The following is a 23,014-nucleotide window of genomic DNA, read 5'->3' on the forward strand; positions in this document are numbered from 1 at the left end:
ATATGATAACTCAATGTGTAACCTTTTGGGGAACTACCAAATTGTTTACCAAAGTGGCTGCCCCATTTCATTCCCACCAGCAATATATGAAGGTTCCAGTTCGTCCACATCCGTACCACATTTATCGCCTTCCTTCTTTACCTTGCCATTCCAGTGGGTGTGCGGTGGTATCTCATAGTTTGATTTGTGTTTCTCTAAAGATTAATGATGTTGAACATCTTTCCATGTGCTCACTGGCCATTTTTATATCTCTTTTAGAGAAATATCTATTCAGATATCTTTGCCCATTTTTAATTAGATTGTTTATTCTTTTATTATTGAGTTCTTTATATATGCTAGATACAAGTCTCTTCTCAGACATATGATTTGCAAATAGCACCATATTTTCCCCCATTCCATGGGCTGGGAGATCGTATGATTTGTAGGACAAAAGCTTTTAACTTTGACACAGTCCAATTTATTTATTTTTTCTTTTGTCATTTGTACTTTTGATATTATACACAGAGAAACCATTACCAACGTGAATTTTGGACCGCTCTTCTTTCTTCCCATGCTTCCTCCAAAATGCTATATGACATTCCTGTCACATGCAAGCATCATTAGGCATAGAAAGATGGGTGAGTCACTGTCACTACACCAAGAACTCATAAACAGAATCTTAAAACGTACAATCTCATGAGTAATGCCCTGTGTAAGACAAATTACTTGCTCTAGACACAGTCAAATACTTTTCAAACCAGAAACAAGAGAGAGAGCACCTGAAATCAAGGTTGTCATCTCCAACCCAGGATGTAGTGTTGTCACCACGGTGGGTGCTAAGAGGAGTAGGGGAACACTTAACTTGGGCTATCATGAGAGGCATATTTCAGTGGAGGTAACGGTTCCCAATATATGGGTTTAGGATTCAGGGAGATGGAAATGGGCAGGAAGTGAGCACCCCAGGTGGCTGGAATGACATGCAGCAAAGGCACGGAGTCAGGGAAGCACAAAGAAAATCGTTAATACGATAATTATTGTCTGTGGCCAGTGCAAAGGATGGTAAAGTCAAATAGAAACACTGCACCCAGACACTGAGGGACCCTGGGTTCCAGGCAAAGGAACTTGAATCATGTCCTGTTTTGTGGGAAGGGCAACAGACATGATGAAGCCGTGTTTGAGAATGTTAGCCTCGTGACAAAGTCTATAGTGGGGTAAGGAAAGGCAGGCACTAGACCTAATCACTCAGCCATTCTGTCTTGTCATTCACTCTTTCTTCTCCTTAATATAAGAGGGAAGTCTCTTTCTGCATAGTTAACTTTAAAAATAAATCATTTCTGAACTGGGTCCTTGGTGGGTTATTTAAAAGGTCCTCTTCTGTGGGTTACCAAAGGAAACATTTAGAATGGCACGCCTGAGGCAGGAATTTTGCACACTTCATTGTGGGAAGTCAGCCCACCCAGCCTGACAGCCCAGCAGAGACAATCAAAAAAATGGATTATTAAGGAAATACAATTAGGGAGCTACTAAATCCTCTCAAAGACAAGCAAAGTCTAATCCAGCATGGAACCCCACAGGCAGGCAATGAGATAGGCCAGTTTCTCCTCTACTACACAAGCAGCCCGTATTTGAACCTCTTGTCATATGTTTTTTAGTCAACTGATCATTCCAATAAATGTGTAATAAATTTGTTCAGGAGTAAGGAGATTAAACCTGTGATTTAAGTGAGAGAAGTTTAATATTTTTTAAGGCACAGATGGATAGGGTGAAAGAAATCACTATATTTTGAGGGGACTGGTTCCTGAAAGAGAATTATGCTAAATTAAGTTTCAAACACATTTTTTGGAAGCATCAAAACAAAGTCTAAGAGTCTTAGCATCAAAACAAAGACCTGAGTCTAGGTCACATAAAACTATGTATTAAGAAAAAAGAAGTAGGTTGGGGCGCCTGGGTGGCACAGCGGTTAAGCGTCTGCCTTAGGCTCAGGGCGTGATCCCATCATTGTGGGATCGAGCCCCGCATCAGGCTCCTCCGCTATGGGCCTGCTTCTTCCTCTCCCACTCCCCCTGCTTGTGTTCCCTCTCTCGCTGGCTGTCTCTATCTCTGTCAAATAAATAAATAAAATCTTTAAAAAAAAAAAAAAGAAAAAAGAAAAAAGAAGTAGGGGTGGCTGGGTGGCTCAGACGGTTAAGCATGTGCCTTCAGCTCACGTCATGATCCCAGGGTCCTGAGATCAAGCCCCAAGTGGGGCTCCCTGTTCAGCAAGGAGTCTCCTTCTCCCTCTCCCTCTGCCCCTCCCCCGCTCATGCTCTTTCTCTCAAATAAATAAAATCTTAAAAAAAAAAAAGTTGTGACCAGGATTATATAATTTTGAATCGACAAAATATTTGCAATGATGGTTATGCTTGAGAATGTTCCAAATGCACACAAGTCCCCCTCACCCACCAAGAAGACTCCTGTAATTGATGCCAAAACACAGTTTGAATGGGGATAGTAACACCCCCCATGCACACTGTTCTGAGTCTCCCTTTTGAGTAGGAACCAAGAGCTGTTTACTTGATGAGAATTCAAGAAGAAAAAAAGACAACACTGGGAGTCCATACTGCTCATCGTTAGTCCTACAAATTCTCCTTCTATTTCCTTATGTGTTTTCATCTTTCCTGACAGAAGCCTGTTGGGATACTCAGTTCTTGCCTAAGTCCCCACCTAAGTCAGGCCAATGTTCAAAGAAAAAAAGCAGCTTTTCACTGGAGAACTTTAAAAAGAGTGGGTTGAAATGTCCTTACTTGAACTTAAAAGCTTAATGAGCCTTGGTGCCAAAGAGCGGGAGACGGGCCAAGTCTGTGAAGCCAACTGTGATATGGCTGAAAGACAAGGAGAACCCTACACAGAAGGCCTATCAAATTCTTACCAGCCTGCTAAGGCCAAAATCAGTAAGGGCAAAAGGACCTACGTTTGCTGAGATTTGAGAGTGAGCATCTGGGTTAGAGAAAGAGCTCCAGACAAAAGAGTTCGAAGACACACTGCACTCCACCACCCTGGGTCTCTATCTCATCCTTACAGAGGGAGGCGGGAAGAGCTGACCCCTTGTTCACCTACCAGGGTCACTGTGAAGATTAAGTAAGGGATGGGTTTGCAGATACTGAGCAAAGCAATGGTGATTAGAAGGCATCAGTCTGAGGTTGCCAACAACCAGGGCGACCACACATCCCCTTTTGCTGAGGACAGTCTCAGATTTCATTTGTCGTCCTAGTGTCTCAGCTGGTTAAGAGTCCCCTTTCACTCTCAAAACCATCTCGACTGAATGACAAACTATATGGCCCCTCTACAAAGAAGCCATTGGGCTAGACTAATCTCTTTTCTTTTTTCATAGTTGAGGAAAATACTGCATGTGTAGTTGTCATTAGATAATGTCTCTACCAAGAGCCTGTTGAAAAGACGCAAAAGAATGAGCCAGACTTAAAACATTTGGTGGAATCATAATCGGTGGTCTGGCAATTCTCGGAGATTCATTGACAAAAGGTCTCCAGTGCCTCCTGTGACCGGTGAGGCAGGCCTTTTCGGAAGCCTCATGCGAGCTGACCTCTGCTGGGGCCATGTCATACAGGGGACCACCAGCTTCTTCGGTCCTCTTAGCGCGCTTGGTTTCCAAGGCACTGCACTTGCTTGGGTTTCCTCTCATCTCTCTGATACCCCTTTGTGAGCTTCTCTTTCTCTTAGCCCTGACCCAGCGGGGAGGCTTCCTCAAACTGAGACCTTGCTCTGCTCTTCCTTCTTGATGTGATCTTTTCCTCAAAGAAATTGTCACAGATCACAGCTTAGCCTGGATGTCTAGCAATGGCTGGCAAATCATATCTGAAAAAGCTAAATCCACTGCCTCATCTCTAAGCTCCAGGCCCTTGTCCCCAACAGTCTACAGAACTGTCCCCTGGATGGGCTATCTATTTCCCAAACTCACCCGGCCCAAACTGAAATGATGACCTCTCCCAACAAGTAGAGGTTACTCCTCGGTGTGCACCAGAGGCCTGACTCTGCTGGCTATCAACAGCTGAAACACTGAAGTTATTTTGTAGTCTTTTCTTACATTTCTCTATGTCTTCTACTCTACCCTGCCCTAAGATTTCTTCAGAATTCTTCTTATTTCCATTGGTCTGAAGGTTGAACCCAAAAATCTTTCCATGGCTTCCAAGGCCCTGAGCATTCTTGCCCCCACCTCCTCCTCCTCTCCATCTATGCTCATTTCGCACTATCATCCCCCACCCCCACCCCCACCCCCACAGTTTTCTACATTTTGGCCAAATGAGTCTCCTTGTAATTCCTCAAATGCACAGAGCTTCTATTTTAGGGAACTCAGACATGTTACTCTTTCCGTCTAGAACATGGCTTCCTCCCTACTTCCATCTCCCTTCCCTCTTTCCTGGCTAATCTCTACTCTTCATTCAGGTCTCTACTTTAATGCCTCTTCCACAAGAGAACCTGAGATTTATATACCGTATGGAGTCAGGATTTAGATTCCAGATCTGAGCAGGGAGCTCCTGTTACATGACTGTTTTGCACAGTGTACTAGGCTTTCTAGTAACTTGCCATACTTGAAAGTGGGTTCTTAAAAAGGTTAGTTGAATGAAGGAAGAGAAGCCCTTCCCACTGTCAGAGCAGATCTCTTCTATGTATGCCAAATACGGCATACTCCTTCCTGACTTCAAACCTTGTCTTCTGCTCTTGTCTCCATGCAGGATGCCCTTCTCTTTCCCACAGTCTATCCTCATCTTAAGTAAAATTCAGTTGATGTAACATCTCCCCAGTAGCTGTCTCCCAAACTATTACAATCTCCTTTTGTTTCACTTCTTATTAAATCTTGGCAATTAAATCTCGGTCACTTGCCTTTACTCACACACTAGTTTATACTGCTGCTCACACACTGTTTTGTGCATGTGTTCAAGCCCCAAATGCATTATAAAACTCCCGAAATCAGGGATCAAGCCTTCCATTCCCTTTTTATGGCCCTCAGTTCCTACTCTGAGGTTGTGCAGAATGTAGTCATTATCTAGCAAATCCTCCATGTGACAAAATGCCTCAATGCAAAGCCACACCATCAACTCAACCTGTCCTAGAAGGCTAGCACATATCTGTGGCACACCACGTCTCATGCTGAAATCAGGACAAGAATCCAGGACAAGCCTTCCTTCTTAGAATAAGCAGCTCATTCATCAGCAATGATATAAACAAGTGTTTGCCAACAGATTTCTTATCTTCAGAAAATTATTTCACCAACGTAAGAACTGAGACAAAAATCCACTAAGACATTCTCTATCGGCCACTCATTTGCAAACTGACATACTCAGACTTTACATTCCAAGCAAATATGTTCGCAGAACAAAACCCACCAGTTCAACCTCTATTCATTCCAAAGAAGATGGAGATGCAGCAGAGAATCTTTTACTTAAAGAAAGTAGGTACTTCTATGCTTTCATCTTTAGTCTTCAAGGATGGGTCTGTTCTTTATGTAAAAGTGTGTGTGTGTGTATGGAAGTGAGGGGAGGGGAGGCAGAGGAGGAAAGAGGAACAAGGAGAGAAAAAGGAGAACAGGGGAGGGGAGAGGAGGAGAGCAGGGGAGGGAAAAAGAGGAGAGGGGATAGAGCCAGAGGATAATACTGACTATGACAGCTAAGATGGGAGAAAGTGAAGGTCACTGATGATGAAGTAGCCTAGGGAGCAATCTCACTCCTGGACCCAACATATTCAGCAAGTGCCTGTAACTGAGGTGTTATGTGTCAGACCAGTGTCCAGGGAGGTAAATACAAAGATAAACAGAAGGGACCTTCAGGAAGCTTTTACTCTGGTACAGGAAGTAGACTGGGATACGTGCTAGCGAGGGGGCAGTACAGGTACTTAGAAGCCAGACAGGAACCTACCCTCTGCCCGGAGGGCTCTGGAACAGCTTCCCAGAGAAAGAAACCACAACAGACTGGAGAGAGTGGGAGGAAATGACATCACCACAGAGGTCAAGGTCACTGTTTTCAAAACAATCACTCTAGGCCTCAGGCTCTGCCAGCCAAAGCTCGTTATTCACAGATGATCAGGTCTGTAAAGGTCCCAAGCTTTCTTGCCCAGTTTTTGATCACAGGCTAGGCAGGACAAGCTGGAAAGTAAAATCCCAGTGCGTTCATCCCATGGCCTGTTGGCAGCCCGAGAGAAAGAGCTGATGGGTGCACAGTGACACAGAGTTGCATTGACTATGTCATATTCATAATTGACTTTGGGCCTGTTTCCAACAATAATAATGAGAACAGCTAGAGGCCCGGGTGCCAAGCCAGCACCAGACGCTGCTGAGCGCTCTGCGGTAGTCTCTTCCTGGAACCTCTCAGGGACCTGATGAGGAAGTGACTTCCCCATTTCATAGACGAAGGGACAACAGTTAACAGTTAAGGGCCTGCTATGTTCCAAGCACTGCACAAAGACATTTACCCATATTATCAATTCACTGAATCCTCAGATCAACCCTCTTAATCAGGTATAATTATATTGGTTGTTATAGCTAAGGAAACTGGGGCTCCAGGAGGTCAGGTAAGTGGCAAGAGGACCCATGGACACATACTGACAATGTGAGCTGTTAACTAGGTTGAACCATATGAAACCACATTTTCTGACCATTTTCCGTCTACTCACAGAATTTCATAGGATTCAACCTAAGCGTTCCCCCAATCTGCTCCCTTTTCACTGTGCTCACTCATAAAAGCATTGGAACTGCCTTTTCTTAAATGTCTATCATTGGATGGTCACGAAAAAGAAAGTAAAGATAGGGTGGAGGAGGATGAGAAATCAAACCATGGAGAAGACAGCAGGGCACACCCCATATAACGAGATGTCGTCCCAGTTGCCCCTTGAACAACACGGGGGAGAGGCGCCGACCCCCTGCACAATTGCAAATCCGCCTAGAACTTTTGACTCGTCCAAACTTACCGACTATTAGCCTACTGCTGCCCAGAAGCCTTACCCATAACATCAACAGTCAATTAACATATATTTTCTATGCTACATGTATTATATACCGTATTCTTACAATAAAGTCAGCTAGGGAAAAGAAAATATTAAGAAAATCAGAAGGAAGAGAAAATACATTTGCAGTACTGGACTGTATTTATGGAAAAGGTCCACATATAAGTGGACCTGCACAGTTCAAACCATGTTGGTCAAGGGTCGACAGTATGACCATTTTGCCATTCTTACTTTATCTCTTCCGCACAGGCCCCTTTTTTCCTGAACCATTTGCTTCTAGTTGCAGGTAAGGTATATGCAGAATCCTTATATTATTATTCTTGTCACTTTTCTCTAAGTTTGAAATTTTTCAAAATAAAACGTTGGGTGGAGGGGGCACTCATAAAAAGTCCTGAGAAAACCTTTTCTAAAAAGTTATTTTATTTTCCTACATAGGATTTTTGCACTGCCCAAACTCAATTACTTAACTTTATGAGGGTAAACAATTACATCCACAATTTATCCCGTAATCCTTATGGGCTGGCAAACTTTTTCTGTAAAGGACCAGACAGTAAACATTCTAGGCTCTTGGAGCCATATACAAACTCTTGCTTCGTGTCATTTCCAACCCTTTTAAAACGTAAAAACCATTATTAGCGAGAAAGCAAGCCAGGACAAAAACAGGCCAAGTCTGTTGCCAACACCTGGTAGAATTCTGTGGAATTCTATCTAAATAATAAAGTCAGAGTCAGGACAAGTCAGAAACTTTCCTTTCTGGAACTATTTCAAAACAGTCTGCTCTGCGTGCTGGGAAGGAGATGACAATCGTCGGTGACTCTGTCCCGGGAGGGTCTGCCTTACAGAGTGGTTGTTGCAGCCTTCCTTTTAAACCCCGGAGTCCTCCAGGACATCACACAGTATTTGGTTAACATTTCTAACGGCGTGACACTTGTCACACGTTTGCAGCCTGGTCACATTTTGACCCCAGACACTTTATTTACTGCTCTGCAGAGGACTCACATCATTCGAGCGTCTGACCTCCGAACTTCAAGTATACACACTTGGCCAAATAACCGAGGAAGAGAGAAATGATGACAGCAAAAACACATCTACTGTAATTCTCCTTGGCACGTGCGGTCTCGTCTGTACTTGCTTCTGCTCTAAGTCATACGTTCACGCGCACGTGTTACTGCACCCGGGGGAGCCCGTGCAAAGCCACGGGTACCGCACTTCCCAGGCAGAGTAGAAGAGCTCCCACGGTGACTCTGATGCTACTCGGTTTCCACCTTATGTGCGGCCTGTAGGTGCCGGTCTTTTCTCCTGTGTCTCTGTAGTCTTTAGTACGCGTCCAGCCCTCTCCTTTGTCTCACCTCCTCCGAGGGCTCTATGGAAGAAAACTGAAACCCCTACCTTCTCCCCGGACTACAGCCTCCTTACTCCCTCAGCTCTCTCATGCTTTCACTCTTACTGGACTTGCCTTCTTATCTTAAGAAGGACCACCAGGGGCGCCTGGGTGGCTCAGTCAGTTAAGTGTCCAACTTTGATTTCAGTTCAGGTCATGATCTCAGGGTCCCGGGATCGTGGCCCATGTCAGGCTCCACGCTCAGTGGAGAGTCTGCTAGAGATGATCTCTCTCCTCTCCCTTTGCCCCTCCCCCTGCTCATGTGCTCTCTCTAAAATAAATAATCTTTAAAAAAAAAAAAGGACCATCAGACCACCAAACCCATGCCATCCTTCCTCATGTTCTGTCCAGTTGAGACCCAGTGTCTACCCTCCATACTGCCCTCCTCCCCACACTCGAAGTTTACTGGCACCAATTCCATGCCAACATCACCAACCCCAAACCTCTTGCTTTTCTCTCCCATTAAAATCTCAATTATAGGCACAGGACAGTTGTTAAGAGCAAAAGCCAAGAAATCAGGGTTCTGAATGTAAATCTTTCTTATCTGTATAACCTCAGACAATCCTCTGTGCCCCACTTAATTCCTCTGTGACCCACTTAACTCCTCTGTAAAATGGGTATGACGATAGTCCTTACAGGCCACACAAAAGTTTGGCAAGAAAAAATCAGACCCCAGGCCCAGAAGGATGCCCTCTGTTTGACGAGAACTATGAATTTTTTTCAGACTCATAAACAACCCAGGAAATGTTTAGTGAGGAAAGAGCATGATGTCTCTCCAGTTGCAACCACCCTTTAGAGCCGATCTAACTCAGACAAAAAGATGAGAGTTTGTTGAACAAAAGGAATCATTCACTGAGGCTGTTCGTGTATTTTTCAGCTGGGGTCATAACACCATTACAAGACACCAACTGGGCTTCTGTTCGGAATCATACAAAGTTGAAAAGCCCCAACAATTTTTAAAAAGAGGGCTGTATGTTATGAAAGCCTCAGTCTCAGAAGAGCTGAATTGCTAGTTTTCGAAATTTGAAATTATAGGGAGTTCTTACATTGTTAAATGTTGCTACATGGGTGGAGTTTTGAGTTAGAACCCCTAAATCACCAGCATCCACAAAATTCCCTCTGGTTCTAGAGAGTGGCACAGCCTTACACATTCTCATCTACTCTCCAAAGACAGGTGTCTGCAACCTGTATGGATCCACTGTCCGGGAACCTCCAAACTGAGTTTCCTGCCTGTTGGGGTCATGCCATCGACCAACCCCACCCCTGGAACAGTGCAAGTCCCCTCCTTGCCAGACTGGTGTCTGGATAGAAGTCCCAGGAACACACCTGCTAATCTCAGGCTGCAGCAGCCCGGTATGCTTCAGCTGAGAGAAAACCTCGCCACGCCCCTTCCCCTGGCCAAAGAGGAGCAGAGAATCTTCTTCCTCCATTGCTCCCAACCTTCAGTGCATTCAGCTCCGGGGCCATGTTTTGCTTCTCATTGCTCCGTGGCTTCTGGACTTAGAAATGTATTTTTATCTGGTTTCTCCAGCTCCTGACCCAGCTTTCCCTCAAAGGCTCTGGCTGAAACTCAGGCGATGGCTCTCTTTGCCTCAGCCCACCGATGAGGTTCATTCCACCTTCTCGAACTCTTTGCCAGGGCAGCCAGCTGGAGCGCCATGGGGAAGCCAGGACTTGACCCTGTCCTCAGACTCTTTCGACTACACCAGTGAGTCTAATCCTCGGGTAGAAGACTTAGACAATAACTCCCTTATCTTGAGCTCTGGCCGATGTACCCATTCAGGGCCACTTGTCCAAGCCTCCGTGTTGGCCAGTTCCTTCAGCGTCACTCTTGACTGTCGGCAGTCCAAACCCTTTATTTATTTAAAGAGGACTCTGGCTATAATCTGTGCCTCCCTCTTGTCTAACCATAATATTTCCTAACCATGGCCTCCACCCAAGCCCCACCCCTCCACCCCTAAACAACCCTAACATTCATTAACGTGTTTGTAAAAGGCCAACAGAGAGTGCCATTGCTCACATGACAGAATCCACCCTCTAACTCGACCTCTTCAACTAGGTAAGAAGCAAGTTCTTTTTTTTTTTTCTTAGTATTTTTTAAATTTATTTGAGAGAGAGAGAGAGCACACAAGCAGGGGGGAGGGGCAGAGGGAGAAGCAGACTCCCTGCTGAGCAGGGAGCCCCATGTGGGGCTCCATCCCAGGACCCTGGGATCATGACCTGCGTTGAAGACCGACGCTTAACTGACTGAGCCACCCAGGCACCTCAGGAAAGTTCTATGCATGCAAAACTCTCTAGACCCAGAGCCTCACCTTCAGATGAACCTGCTCAACCCAGAGTCTGGCAGACAATATGACTCCCTGACAGACTGATTCATGGGAATATAGTGGAGAGGTGGACACCTACAAGAATCTTTGGAGCAAATGTTAGGTGACCAAACATTGGTACCAAAGACCCCCTTCAACAGAGTTAAGAGAGCACAATGCACATAAATTAGATCAGACTGTGGCTAGTCTGTTAACATCAGAAGGCTGAGCCCAGAATTATTGGAGAAGCAGGTGTTAGAACACAAGGGAAGTGCTTGGAGTCTGCCTGTGTTTGTCTCTGCTGAGATGCGGAACTAATTATGGTTTATCCAAGAGATGAGCTCTGATTTAGATTTAATAAAGGGAAAAGAGGCAGTGAAGGAAGTAAAGTATGAGAAGAGAGAGAGGCTCTACAGGACGGAATGCATGGAAACGGCAGTCAGGGCACGTAAATTTCCCTTTGAAGTAGAAAAGGACAGTGGGAGCAGGAAAAACCCGCTGGCGTGAACTGTGGTGAAAGGTGCTGCATAATAATCAACACTTGTATGGCAAATGTTATTTTTTAAAGCAGCCCACCCACATTATCCTGTTGAAATTCACAAGAAGTTTATAAAATAGGCAAAAGTTATCACTTTTTTATAACTATTTTGGAGAGAAAAAATTGAGACTTCAGGAGGTTAAATGATGGAAGGGGTACAGTAAGACTTGAGGTTCTAGTCCTCAGGTTCCAAAACCCGAAGTCTTTCAACTACCTCAGTGGGTCCCAAAAATATTCTGGAAGTCACCAAAATAAGAGTGCATTCATTCCATGTGATTTCACTTACATAAAGTTCAAGATATAAGGCAAATAAATGTAATGGTGACAGAAATGAGAACAGTGCTTTTCTAGAGGTGGTGGAGATGGACTGGGAAGGGACAGGAGGGAACTCGCTGTCCTCTACCTTGATCAGGGTGTAGGCTACATGCATGTACACAGCTCTCAAATCTCATCGGAGATTTGAGATGTGTGTTTGAAGCTGTGCATTTCCTGTGGGTACATTTCACCTCAATAGAACAAAAAGCAGTATCCAAATTACAGAACCTATTAAAATTCAAGAATTTGAGATCTTAAAGTATATGTTCAGCCACCTATAAGTGTTAAGGCTCTCACTTATTTTGTGTCTAGAACCACTTCACAGAAAGCTCTTGAATCCATCATCACAGCAGTACTTTATGACAAACTCTGGGTTTAAAACATAAAAACTAAACATTGCAGTTATTGTTCATGGTTGAAATTTGCCAATAGCATAAATTGAATATATTCAAAATACATCAGGAGAGCAAGCCCAGTGAGGAGCAACACCTGTCACGTTGTAAGATGTTTTAAGTAAGTAGATGCATTGCTTTCACTTGGCAGTTTGTGGGAGAAAAGAGGGAGAAAAGCTGCTACTTTTACTACACTTGGGTCCACATCCTTCCCATTACCTGGGCCCAGATTCCTACATTATAAATGTTGGTTGGAGCTGAGTAGCAGCTACCAGATACTCCTTCTTTATCTAATTAGAAATTGCCACAGTCCCCACCACTCCCTACTGTACACTAAAACTCCCTCACCTACTTAGGTGTACTGCCTAGCCCAGTGATTTTTTAAAATTTCAGAATCAAGGGATAAAGAAGGGGGGGGTAATCAGAAGGGGGAATGAAGCATGAGAGACTATGGACTCTGAGAAACAAACTGAGGGCTTCAGAGGGGAGGAGGTGGGGGAATGGGATAGGCTGGTGATGGGTAGTAAGGAGGGCACGTATTGCATGGTGCACTGGGTGTTATACGCAACAAATGAATCATTGAACTTTACATCAAAAACCAGGGATGTACTGTATGGTGACTAACATAATATAATAAAAAATATTATTATAAAAAATAATAATAAAATAAAATAAAATTTCAGAATCAAACTGTGAATAAATTCAAAACAAAATACAAATTTTTACAGATGAACTGAATGGCATTAATGGTTTTTCTTGACTAAAACCAACTGAGTAATAGGCTATACTTACTCGCAGAGAAGGATTCCATTTTCTAACCCTGTCCGAAAATCCTTATCACCAAAACTTCTGCCGGTCACTTGCTGGAAAAAAAAAGAGAGAGAGAGAGCATAAATTTTTCTTTTTTAATCAGGAAGCTCGATGATTTTTTTTTTTTAATATTTAAGAGACTTCATATAACTGGTAGCATTCCAAGAATAAGGAAAATCTGTTAGGTCTGAATTTCCTTTCCATGTGTAGCTTTGCTGAGATCAGCTAATCTTAAATTTAGACCATTATTTTGAAGCTTTTTCCTACCCAAAACCTCAAAAAATGTCTGTCCTTCCTGATAACGATGTTACTTTCGGGCTTGGCCGTGATAGGTCAAGGTCACAGCCTCAACCCACACACTTTCAAAAAAGCCTGCAGAAAGCACCACCTACAGACAAAGTATCTATTTGTTAAAACATTATGGGGTGTTGGGGGGAGGTACAGACACCTAACCTCAAGAGACAAACATCAAGACAGGAATATTAGAGTCAATATCCATAATAACTTGGTGTGAAAGAGGGAAATAAAATCTGGAAAAGAATGACTAACAGCACAGGACTGATGACCATTCTTGATGCCTCTGGCTCTCAGCAGCCCTTTGACCTAGGCATCAGGGCACTCATTGGTTCATTCAATATTGAGTATCTACAGTATGCCAGATAAATAAGCATACTATAAACTCTAAAGCAACCTCTAAAGTAGCAAAACAAAAACATTATAGTTAACAAGCTTAGAAAGGAGATAAAATGGAATCATAAAAAATACTCTTAACAATTAAAAAAAGGCAAAAAGAAAAAGAGGAAAAGAGAATACAGAACAGATGAAATAAATAAAAAGTAAATATCAATACCGTAGACTTAAACCTTACCATGTCTATAAGTGCATTAAATATAAATGGCCTAAACATCCCCAATTAAAAGACAGAGATTGTCATATGGGGGGGGGGAACAAAACCAAACAATATGCTGCCTAGGAGAAATGCACTTTAAATATAAAGACAGAAGTAGGTTAAAAATAGAAGAAAGGAATAAGATAATAACATGCTAATGCTAATTTTTAAAAGCTGGATATTAATATCAAACAAAGAAACTTTTAGAACAAAGAATAATACCAAGGACAAAGAAAGTCATTTCATAATGACAAACAGTTTAGCTAATCAGGAAGACCAAAAAATCCTAAACATTTTTACATATAATAAAAACTTCAAAACATAAGCCAAAACAAATAGATCTGCAAGGGGAAATAGACAAATTCACAACTAGAGTCAGAAATACATTATCTCTCTCCCATAACTTATAGAACAAGCAAACAAAAAAATCAGTAAGGATATAAAAACCTTGAACAACACTGTCAACCAAATTGACTTAACTGACATTTTAACAATACTTCACCCTACAATAGCAGAATACATATCTTTCTTCTTAAGTTCACAACGAACATGTATTGAGATAGACCAACTTCTGGGTCAGTAAACAAGTCTCCACAAACTTAAAAGAATTCAGTTCACAAAAAACTGTATCATCTGACCACAATGGAATTAAATTAGAAATTAACAAATAAAATGTCTCTGGAAAAAATCTCCAAATAATTTTAAACTAAGTAACACAATGTTAAACAACCCCCTGATCAAAGAAGAAATAAAAAGAAATTAGAATATATTTTGTAGTGAAAGAATATGGCAATGTAACAATGTATAGAAAGACACTAATGCAGTATTTTGGGGAAATGTATAGCACAAAACATCTATATCAGAAAAGGAGATCTCAAATAAATGAATTTTGCTTCTACCTTAAGCAAATTAAGCCCAAATTAAGTAGAAAAAAGGGGGGAAACTGTATCAGTTGAAATCAAATCAAATAGAAAACCAAAAAGCAATAAGGGAAAATCAATGAAATCAAAAGCTATTTACTTGGGGTGCCTGGGTGGCACAGCAGTTTAGCGTCTGCCTTCGGCTCAGGGCGTGATCCCGGCGTTATGGGATCGAGCCCCACATCAGGCTCCTCTGCTATGAGCCTGCTTCTTCCTCTCCCACTCCCCCTGCTTGTGTTCCCTCTCTCGCTGGCTGTCTCTATCTCTGTCGAATAAATAAATAAAATCTTAAAAAAAAAAAAAAGCTATTTACTTGAGACCAATAAAACTGGGAAACATTTAGCCAGGTTTATAAATCTTTAGCTAATAAAACAGACAACCTTTGGTTTTTAGCCAAAAAAGAAAGACACAGATTGCCAACATCAGGAATGACAGGGATGACATCATTACAGATTTTATAGGCATTTAAAAGGATAACAGGGAATATTATAAATAAATTCATCTCAATATATTTACCAACTTAGATGAACTGGATAAATTTCTTGACACAAACAACCCAAGTTCATTCAACAAAGAAATAGGTAACTTTCCCAAAAGAAAATGTCAGTCCCAGAAGGTTTATCTGGTAAATTACAACAAATATATAAGGAAGAAATAATGTAATTCTACACAAACTATTCCCGACAACTGAAGAGGAAAGCATACTTCCCAATTCATTCTATCAGGCCAGTATTACCCTGATTCCAAAACCAGACAAAAATATTACAAAACAGACATACATATACACACACACACACACAGAAAATATGACAACACATAATCTCCTCATGGTGGGAAGCAGGTGTGATTTTTATTTTCTTCTTTAAATCTTCCCTATTTTCCTAAAACTTTTCTGAAAGGAAGGAAGGAAGGAAGGAAGGAAGGAAGGAAGGAAGGAAGGAGGAGAAAGGAAGAAAAAGGGAAAAAAGAAAAATAGTCCTTTGTTAATATCTTCTCATTCTTACTCAAGGGAAGGTGAGAACATGGATAAAAGGTAGTTTGTATTTACAGTTTGCAAATATCTGGCTTTTCTCCTAAAATAAAGGATTAGGAAATATCTCCTTTAAAAAGCTAAGATTTTAAATGAAGACTTTAAGCAATTTAGCATTTTCTTTCCTTATATATTAGTCCTAATTTATATTCTCAAAGCACCACTAATATTATCCATAAAACTAACCTTTATTCACCAAGAAGTGATTAGAAGATTCTGAAAACATTTTTTCCCAGGTCTTTATATTTTTGTCAATATTATTATGTGCTAGCACCAAGAGAGTTTACCTACATCTATTACAGAATCTCTGGCCAAGATAACCCAGGCCCCTCTCTATTTATTGAGCCATGATGATGGGCAGACCTAGAGACAGAAACACAAATGAGACATGATCAGTGCATGCAGAAGGCTCACAGACTGCAGAGGAAAGCAGATAACTAAACTCATACCATAAACAAAAGGTAACAGGGCTATTAAGATTATAAGAAAATATTGGTGGTCCACGGACCACTTAAAATACTCATGTACTACTTAAAACTATATTGTACGTGACGCATAGCCAGTAAAAAATTTCTAGTAGATTTAACAGTCCCAAGGCAGCCTGCTAATTGACATCCTCCAAGGTGTAGTACGATTAAATTCAATTTCCTAGACTGCCAATTCTGGAGATGGGAACAGACACCAGGCAAATGGAGGAAGGTGCTCATTTCTCCCTCTGTTCTTCCTCTGCTTCCTTCCCTGCTCCTGTGTCTATTAGGTCCCAGCCTAGCCTTCTCACTGCTCTCTACTGACCCTAATGCCATCCTTTCCTTCGAGCCCAAGTTATTTAGTATAGAGGTGTCTAGATCTTGGTTAAGAGGGTCAAAAGTTGAACAGACTCCAGAAATTCAACAAGGACCATGCCACTGAAGAGTTAGCACCTTAGACTAGCAGCAGCAGCATCTGCACCTGGAATTAATGTTAGAAATACAGGCTATCAGTCCTCCTACCCTCGATAAGATCTACTTAATCAGAACCAGCATCCAAAAAGATCCCCATGTGATGCATATGCAAAGTAAATTTTACAAAGCCCTGACCTAGCAATAGAAAGCAAGCCAAAAGTTCAGAATCAGAAAAGGAGGACCTTCCGCTGGCATCAGGGCTCTGGATGTCCTGTCTCGACAACATCTTTATGATGTGTTTACAATGTCACACATTGTATATTTTAACTCTAAAGTCTGTTAATTACTGTTCCCTTCATGACAGCATAAGCCATTGCTATTAAAAAAACAATATGGCTGCCAAGAATCAACCACAATTACCAACAGTCCATGAGCAGGGGAAGTGAACAATAAGTACCCAAAGTCTTTGGTAACCTTCCCACCTGGATCCCAACTAAGGACTCTCAGTAACCTTCAGACAAGGTGCTGGCCAAGCCATGAACTCCTGATGTCTCTCCAAGGACACTGAACAGGATGGGAAGATCTAGTAAAACTCTTAAAGAGAGCCTGAGGTGGAGACCTGGGAGTGGAATGGGTGGGGAGAGAGCCCAGGTTCGGGAGCATCCCAGGGCTAGCAATGGAAGAGCAGCCTGAAATGTCAAGAGCACTTTATCGTTTCCCCCAAATCCTGCTCTCCACACCCCACTGATCCTCACCTATATGATCAATTAATCCTTATAGCTCCATCTTTCTAGCTATTCAGCTTTGTCATGCTTGACCCATATCTTTCACACCCAATCAAACCCACCAACAAATTCTGTTGATTTTCCCTTCAGAACTTAGCCAGAATCCAACCACTTCTCACTGACTCCACTCTACCACCTACTCCAAGCCACAATCATCTGATAACTCTCTTAACTGGCCTCACTGCTCCACCCTTGCCTCCCTTCCCTCTATTCTCAACAGAGCAGCTAGGGTAATCTCATAAAGTTAGATCATGCCACTACTCCACTTAAAATCCCTCAATACCTTCCCATCTCACTCATAGTAAAAGCCAAAGTTCCTACCATTCCTTAAAGGCCTTCACCAGAAAAAGAAGCAAGCAAGCAAGCAGCAAACAAAAAACTAATAAGAACACATGAACCAAGCCATTGGACACCACCATGATTTCAAGAGTGGACATAAAGAATTTGTGCACATTTCCCCATTCAAAGAGACCCTCAGGAGCATTTACAGTGGCAGCTATGTCACCAACTATGCCCTGTGTGCCTTTCAAGAAAGCCCAATATCATATTTCTTTCCTTACTTTATGGTTCAGGATTAATTCACTTTCATTACTATCCAAAATATTGGTTATTTACAACAGTGGAGGGACATGCTGTAAGTGTCAGATTAAAATACTCAAGAACGTATAACTTACCAGACCACTGATAGTTTTAAAGGAAAGGAACACTTTCACCTACTTTAGCAATTAAACCAAAAGCAGAAGCAAGATGACATCACAATGTGTCGTCATACTACTTAATGCAAGTGATTATTAAGTAAGCTGATCTGTATTTGATTTCCTTCTCATTGAACTAAAAGGTAATTATGTTTTTGAGTCTGTTCATGTCAATGGCACTGCTCTAAACCATTCAAATAACTGAAATATGGAGGACTTAAAAAAACCAGTCTAATAAAAAAAAAACACCACACAACTTTATGGTAACATTTTTATGATATGTTTATAATGTAACACATTATATATCAAAATGCTACATTTTGCTAATTACTTTGTTACCACTGTTATTAAGTAATTGCCATGAATAGTCAAAGACTGCCAAGAATCAGTCTCCCAGCCTATTCATTATCATTTATACAAACTGTATTTCAGAAATATTTTCATTAGGGGCGCCTGGGTGGCACAGCGGTTAAGCGTCTGCCTTCGGTTCAGGGCGTGATCCCGGTGTTCTGGGATCGAGCCCCACGTCAGGCTCCTCCGCTATGAGCCTGCTTCTTCCTCTCCCACTCCCCCTGCTTGTGTTCCCTCTCTCGCTGGCTGTCTCTATCTCTGTTGAATAAATAAATAAAATCTTAAAAAAAAAAAAAAGAAAAAGAAATATTTTCATTAATCTTCAGTTGTTGCTTTTTTTTTTTTAAGCAATCTGGGGGACAAACTGCAGTCCACCACCAAACTGCAGGTCTGAAGAGGATTTTAATAAATGTTGGAAATCCTACTATAATGGTCTTAAGAGGAGATTCTATTGCCTGACAAAATGATGGTCCCTTGATTTAGGCAACTGAAAAAAAAATACAGAATTTAATATATTTTGACTTAACTTTTGAAAGACATGGATATATTCTCTAAATTGTACAAAAACAGGTATACTTCATATTACATTGTTGTTTATTGCCCAACTCCACCCAGTAAGGTGAGAGTGGGAAATTTTACTTGTTTTCTTCACTGTTGTATACTCTGTGCCTAGAAAAGTACTTGGTTCACATAGATAATAAATATTTGTTGAAGCAATAACAAAAAAAAGGTATGCTTTCAGAAGGTTGTGATTTCCTCCTATAAATAGTAAATGAAAAATAATACCTCTTTAAAAGTCACTGAAGAAGATTATTTGTGGCTCATTATACTCCCTTCTCTTCTGATCATATTTGACTTATTTAATAAAAGGACATTTCTGCATATTTTTACACTTAAACTGTAAAAATAAAGCAGAACAGAATTGCTCTTATTTTTCACATTTACTGAGAAATAAATCCATTGCTATTTCTGTCTCCTTTGTGTGGTTGCTAGAAAAATCAAATCAAGTTTCTATGGAAACTCTTCATAAACAATCATAAATCATACTCATCTGAACTAGAATTAGCAATCAACCAATCAATCATTTACTGAATACCCATTTTGTGCCAGGCAATGTAATAGGTGTGTGTGGTGAGACTAAAATAATGAAATCTGTACCCTACCCAGTAAGAATCCACAAACCACGGGAAAAGATCAAACAGTACAGTAGGGAGACAGAAATATGGACACAGACCTACAAGAGCAATGAACACAAATGGCACGACTGAAGGAATAGTTGAATGGTAACAGTTCACATTCATATACCAACGACCATATGTCCTCTCTGTTCCAAATGCTTGCCAAATATTGTTTTATTTCATCCTCATAAAAACCTAGTAAGGTGGATCCTATTATTATTATTAGTTCCATTGTAAGGTCAAGGAAACCTAGACACAGACAGGTTCAGTAAGGTGCCTAAGGACACAAAGCTAACGAATAGTAGAGCCGAGATTGAACCCCAGGTAGTGTGACTGCAGAGTTCCTAAGCACAACTCTGTGCAGCATCTGAGCAAAGGAATGAACTCTCTCTGCCCAGACAGTCAAGGAAAACCTTTGAGGAGCTGACATTTGAGTTGGTCCTGAAGGGTAAGAGGGATTCCCCAAAGGAAGGAGATGAAGTAGGGCACTCCAGGCAGACACAAAGACCTGTACAAAGGTTTCTTTGAGCAAAGACTGAAAGTTCTAAGGGCTGAGCACAGCAGGGAGGCAGGTGGGGAGGGAGAGGGTGGGAGGACATGAGGTCCCAGGGTGGGCATGGCCCAGAAGTAAAGGCTCTGTGTGTCAGAGCTATGGGCTGACCTTGATCCTGAAACCAAAAAAGACACCCCAGAAGATGGGGGTGAGGAAGGGGTTCTTTGGCAATCATTCTCCCCATTCCTCACTAATTCCTCATTCCTAAAGAGACAGTCCCAAAATCACATTTTGCTTGTTGCTCTCAATTACTTCCTTGAGGATGCTACCATCCCCATTTGATATACAATGACCTCGATTTTGAATCATAGTGTGATGGAAACTGTCTGGCCCGTCCTTTAGGACCACTGCCCCCAGCCCCACACACATTCCTCTATATATGGTTTCTACCCCTATCTTTTCATCCTGTCCTCAAAAGGAAGAAATACACTTTCTCTTTCCTCTGTCAAGGCTCTGGATGCCATCCCTTCCCACCCCCGGGTGCTTACCTTATCCCTTGGCCCACAGCAGCCTTCATCTCCCTGCCAGTAGCAAGCGTTCCCTTTTTTTTTTAAGAACCCTAATTCAGGGGCGCCTGGGTGGCACAGCGGTTAAGCGTCTGCCTTCGGCTCAGGGCGTGATCCCGGCGTTCTGGGATCGAGCCCCACATCAGGCTCTTCCGCTATGAGCCTGCTTCTTCCTCTCCCACTCCCCCTGCTTGTGTTCCCTCTCTCGCTGGCTGTCTCTATCTCTGTTGAATAAATAAATAAAATCTTAAAAAAAAAAAAAAAGAACCCTAATTCAATACAGCCCCTTCAACTATCCTGTTTTTCTCCTTCTTTCCACTGTCCAAACTCCCTGTATGAGTATCTAGTAACCCAGTGCCCTTATCATCATAGCTCAGGGGAAGCCAAGCTGTCCATTTTTAATTTACTGAAAATTCTTATAGGGTTGAGTTGATACGTGTCTGACTCTGAGCTCCACAAGCACCAGCTAAATCACAAGTAGATTAATGAACTTCTAATCAACCCCCCACCTCCCTACTTACAAAATGATACTGGTACCTACTCCAAAGTTTTGCATGAAGAGTCAATGAATTAGTGTATGTCAGACCCTTCCCACAGGGCCTGAGCCATAGCCAGAGTTCAATAAATCTCATCATCGACACTGGCAACAGTACTAGAATTAGATCCCATTATTGATTTCCCTCTTTTCAATAATATATACAGGTCTTTCCTCCCTGATCTTGGATGATGCCATGCTTTACTGGTTCTCCCCCTTAAATTCTAATATCACCACACACTATGATCCACTGAGACACCTTCTCAGCTGATGGGCACCAAGGTCTCAGCAGCACGAGAGTCAAGCACTCCCCCCCCCCCGCAATTTGGACCACTTGCATCTTGTAGGCACCCCCACGACCAGACACTTCTGCTTTTCCTTCTGCCTCATTCAGTAAATAGCTCCTCACCATTGCCTTACATATGTCTACCTCCCTCATTTCCTACCTGTGCAACCCGGTTCTTTTCTCCTTTCCTCACGTTGCCTTTGGTCTCTCTCCAGCCACAAACTCCCCCCCCCCCGGGGAGTCCTGTGCCTTTAAATATGTCACATACAATAATTCAGGCATTTTTACGAGTTTAAATAGCCCACCTTTAAATATCTCTAACCATCTTGCATGTGCTAACTCACACATTTTCATATGTGGCACTGACCCTTCTCTCCTGAAGTCCAGAACCAAATATCCAGCTTCTTCCTTGACATCTCCACTCAGTTACCTAATGCATGTTTCACACTTACCAAGATCAAAACAAAATTCGTGACATGGATCCCCTGATCCAAGAGCAATGAGAAGAGCAATGTTTCTCCCTTCAAATATACTCTAGCCCTGCTCTTTCCCCCCTGTCTCTGCACCACCACACTAGCCCGAGCCTCCGCTGCCTCTGCAAGATGACAGCAGCAGCCACTGCCGGGCTCCCTGCTCCCGCTGCGGCCCCTCCCCAAGCCACCTCCCACGCAGCATCCAGGAACGTTGCTATGGATCCATCCCGTGTCCCTTCTCACGACACCAAAAAATGAGTCCAGGTCCTATACACAACCCCTTCATGTCACAGATGAGAAAAATAATGTCCTGCACATTAAGCAACTCTCTCTAGGTCATGCAGCTAGCTCGCTATCAGCAAGGATGTGACTAGAATCAGGGCTTCCCTGCCCCACCACATTGCCCTCCTGGGGCACTTCCTCCTGGGGCACTCACACTGCTATACTCTCTTTAATAACAAGAGCTGCTTCTCTCCATTCAGTTTGGGTTGGCAAAGAAACAGCACAGAAGTCCAGGCCTGAAATGATTTAATCAACATGACCAGACCATGGTCCTCCTAGCACTAGATCTAAGTGCTTAATAGCGAGGATAATAAAATGCAATCTGCAGAATCCGTTTATATTTTCATCATGTCATCAGAAAACCAGAAGGCGGCTGTTTATAGCCACAGATTGATAGACTGCAGTAAAAAAAAAAAAAACTAATTAAGAATCCAGGCAATGCTCAAAAGCACCCTGGGAGCATTAAATCCTCTGATCTAGCCATTGTATGCTATAGACACAGAAAATGGGTCAGTCCGGGAACATGGGAGTGGAGTTAGCAGTAACCGTGTTCACACATCTTCAAGATGTTCTGGTCTTTCGAAGAGACAGAACAGAAGCTGCAAAGACAGACAACACTCGAAGTGAGCTTTCACACAACATAAAGTGTTAGTGACAGATTTGAGAGCAGAGAGAAAGAAGAGTCCAGAAAGAAAGTGGGCTAGTGGAATGCTTCTGGGTTACATGTGTTGTCTCCATTTCAAGGAGCAGAGATATGCTTCAGCCATGGTGTTATTTTTACCTGGGTATCATATTTTGTTCCTTAAATAAATATTTCAGTTCAGGTTAATTTTGGCAAACCAGCCTATGGAACTGTCATCCGGTCCTCAGCACATTGAAGTATAGAAGCTCTGAATTAGGCAAATCTGGGTCCAGATTTCAGGTCTGACACTCAGG

The 23,014-nt window shown here is 42.2% G+C and overlaps 1 protein-coding gene across 1 annotated transcript in view; it reads right to left on the reverse strand.

The window, feature by feature from the left end:
• LIMCH1 (LIM and calponin homology domains 1) overlaps window positions 1-23,014 on the reverse strand; it is a 320,132-nt gene that overhangs the window by 181,800 nt on the left and 115,318 nt on the right. The window contains 1 exon segment of the mRNA XM_040625079.1: window positions 12,697-12,767. Coding sequence (XP_040481013.1) covers window positions 12,697-12,767 — 71 coding nt within the window.

The sequence above is a fragment of the Ursus maritimus genome, unplaced genomic scaffold, assembly GCF_017311325.1.
Source record: "Ursus maritimus isolate PB19 unplaced genomic scaffold, ASM1731132v1 scaffold_8, whole genome shotgun sequence".
Lineage (NCBI taxonomy): Eukaryota > Metazoa > Chordata > Mammalia > Carnivora > Ursidae > Ursus > Ursus maritimus.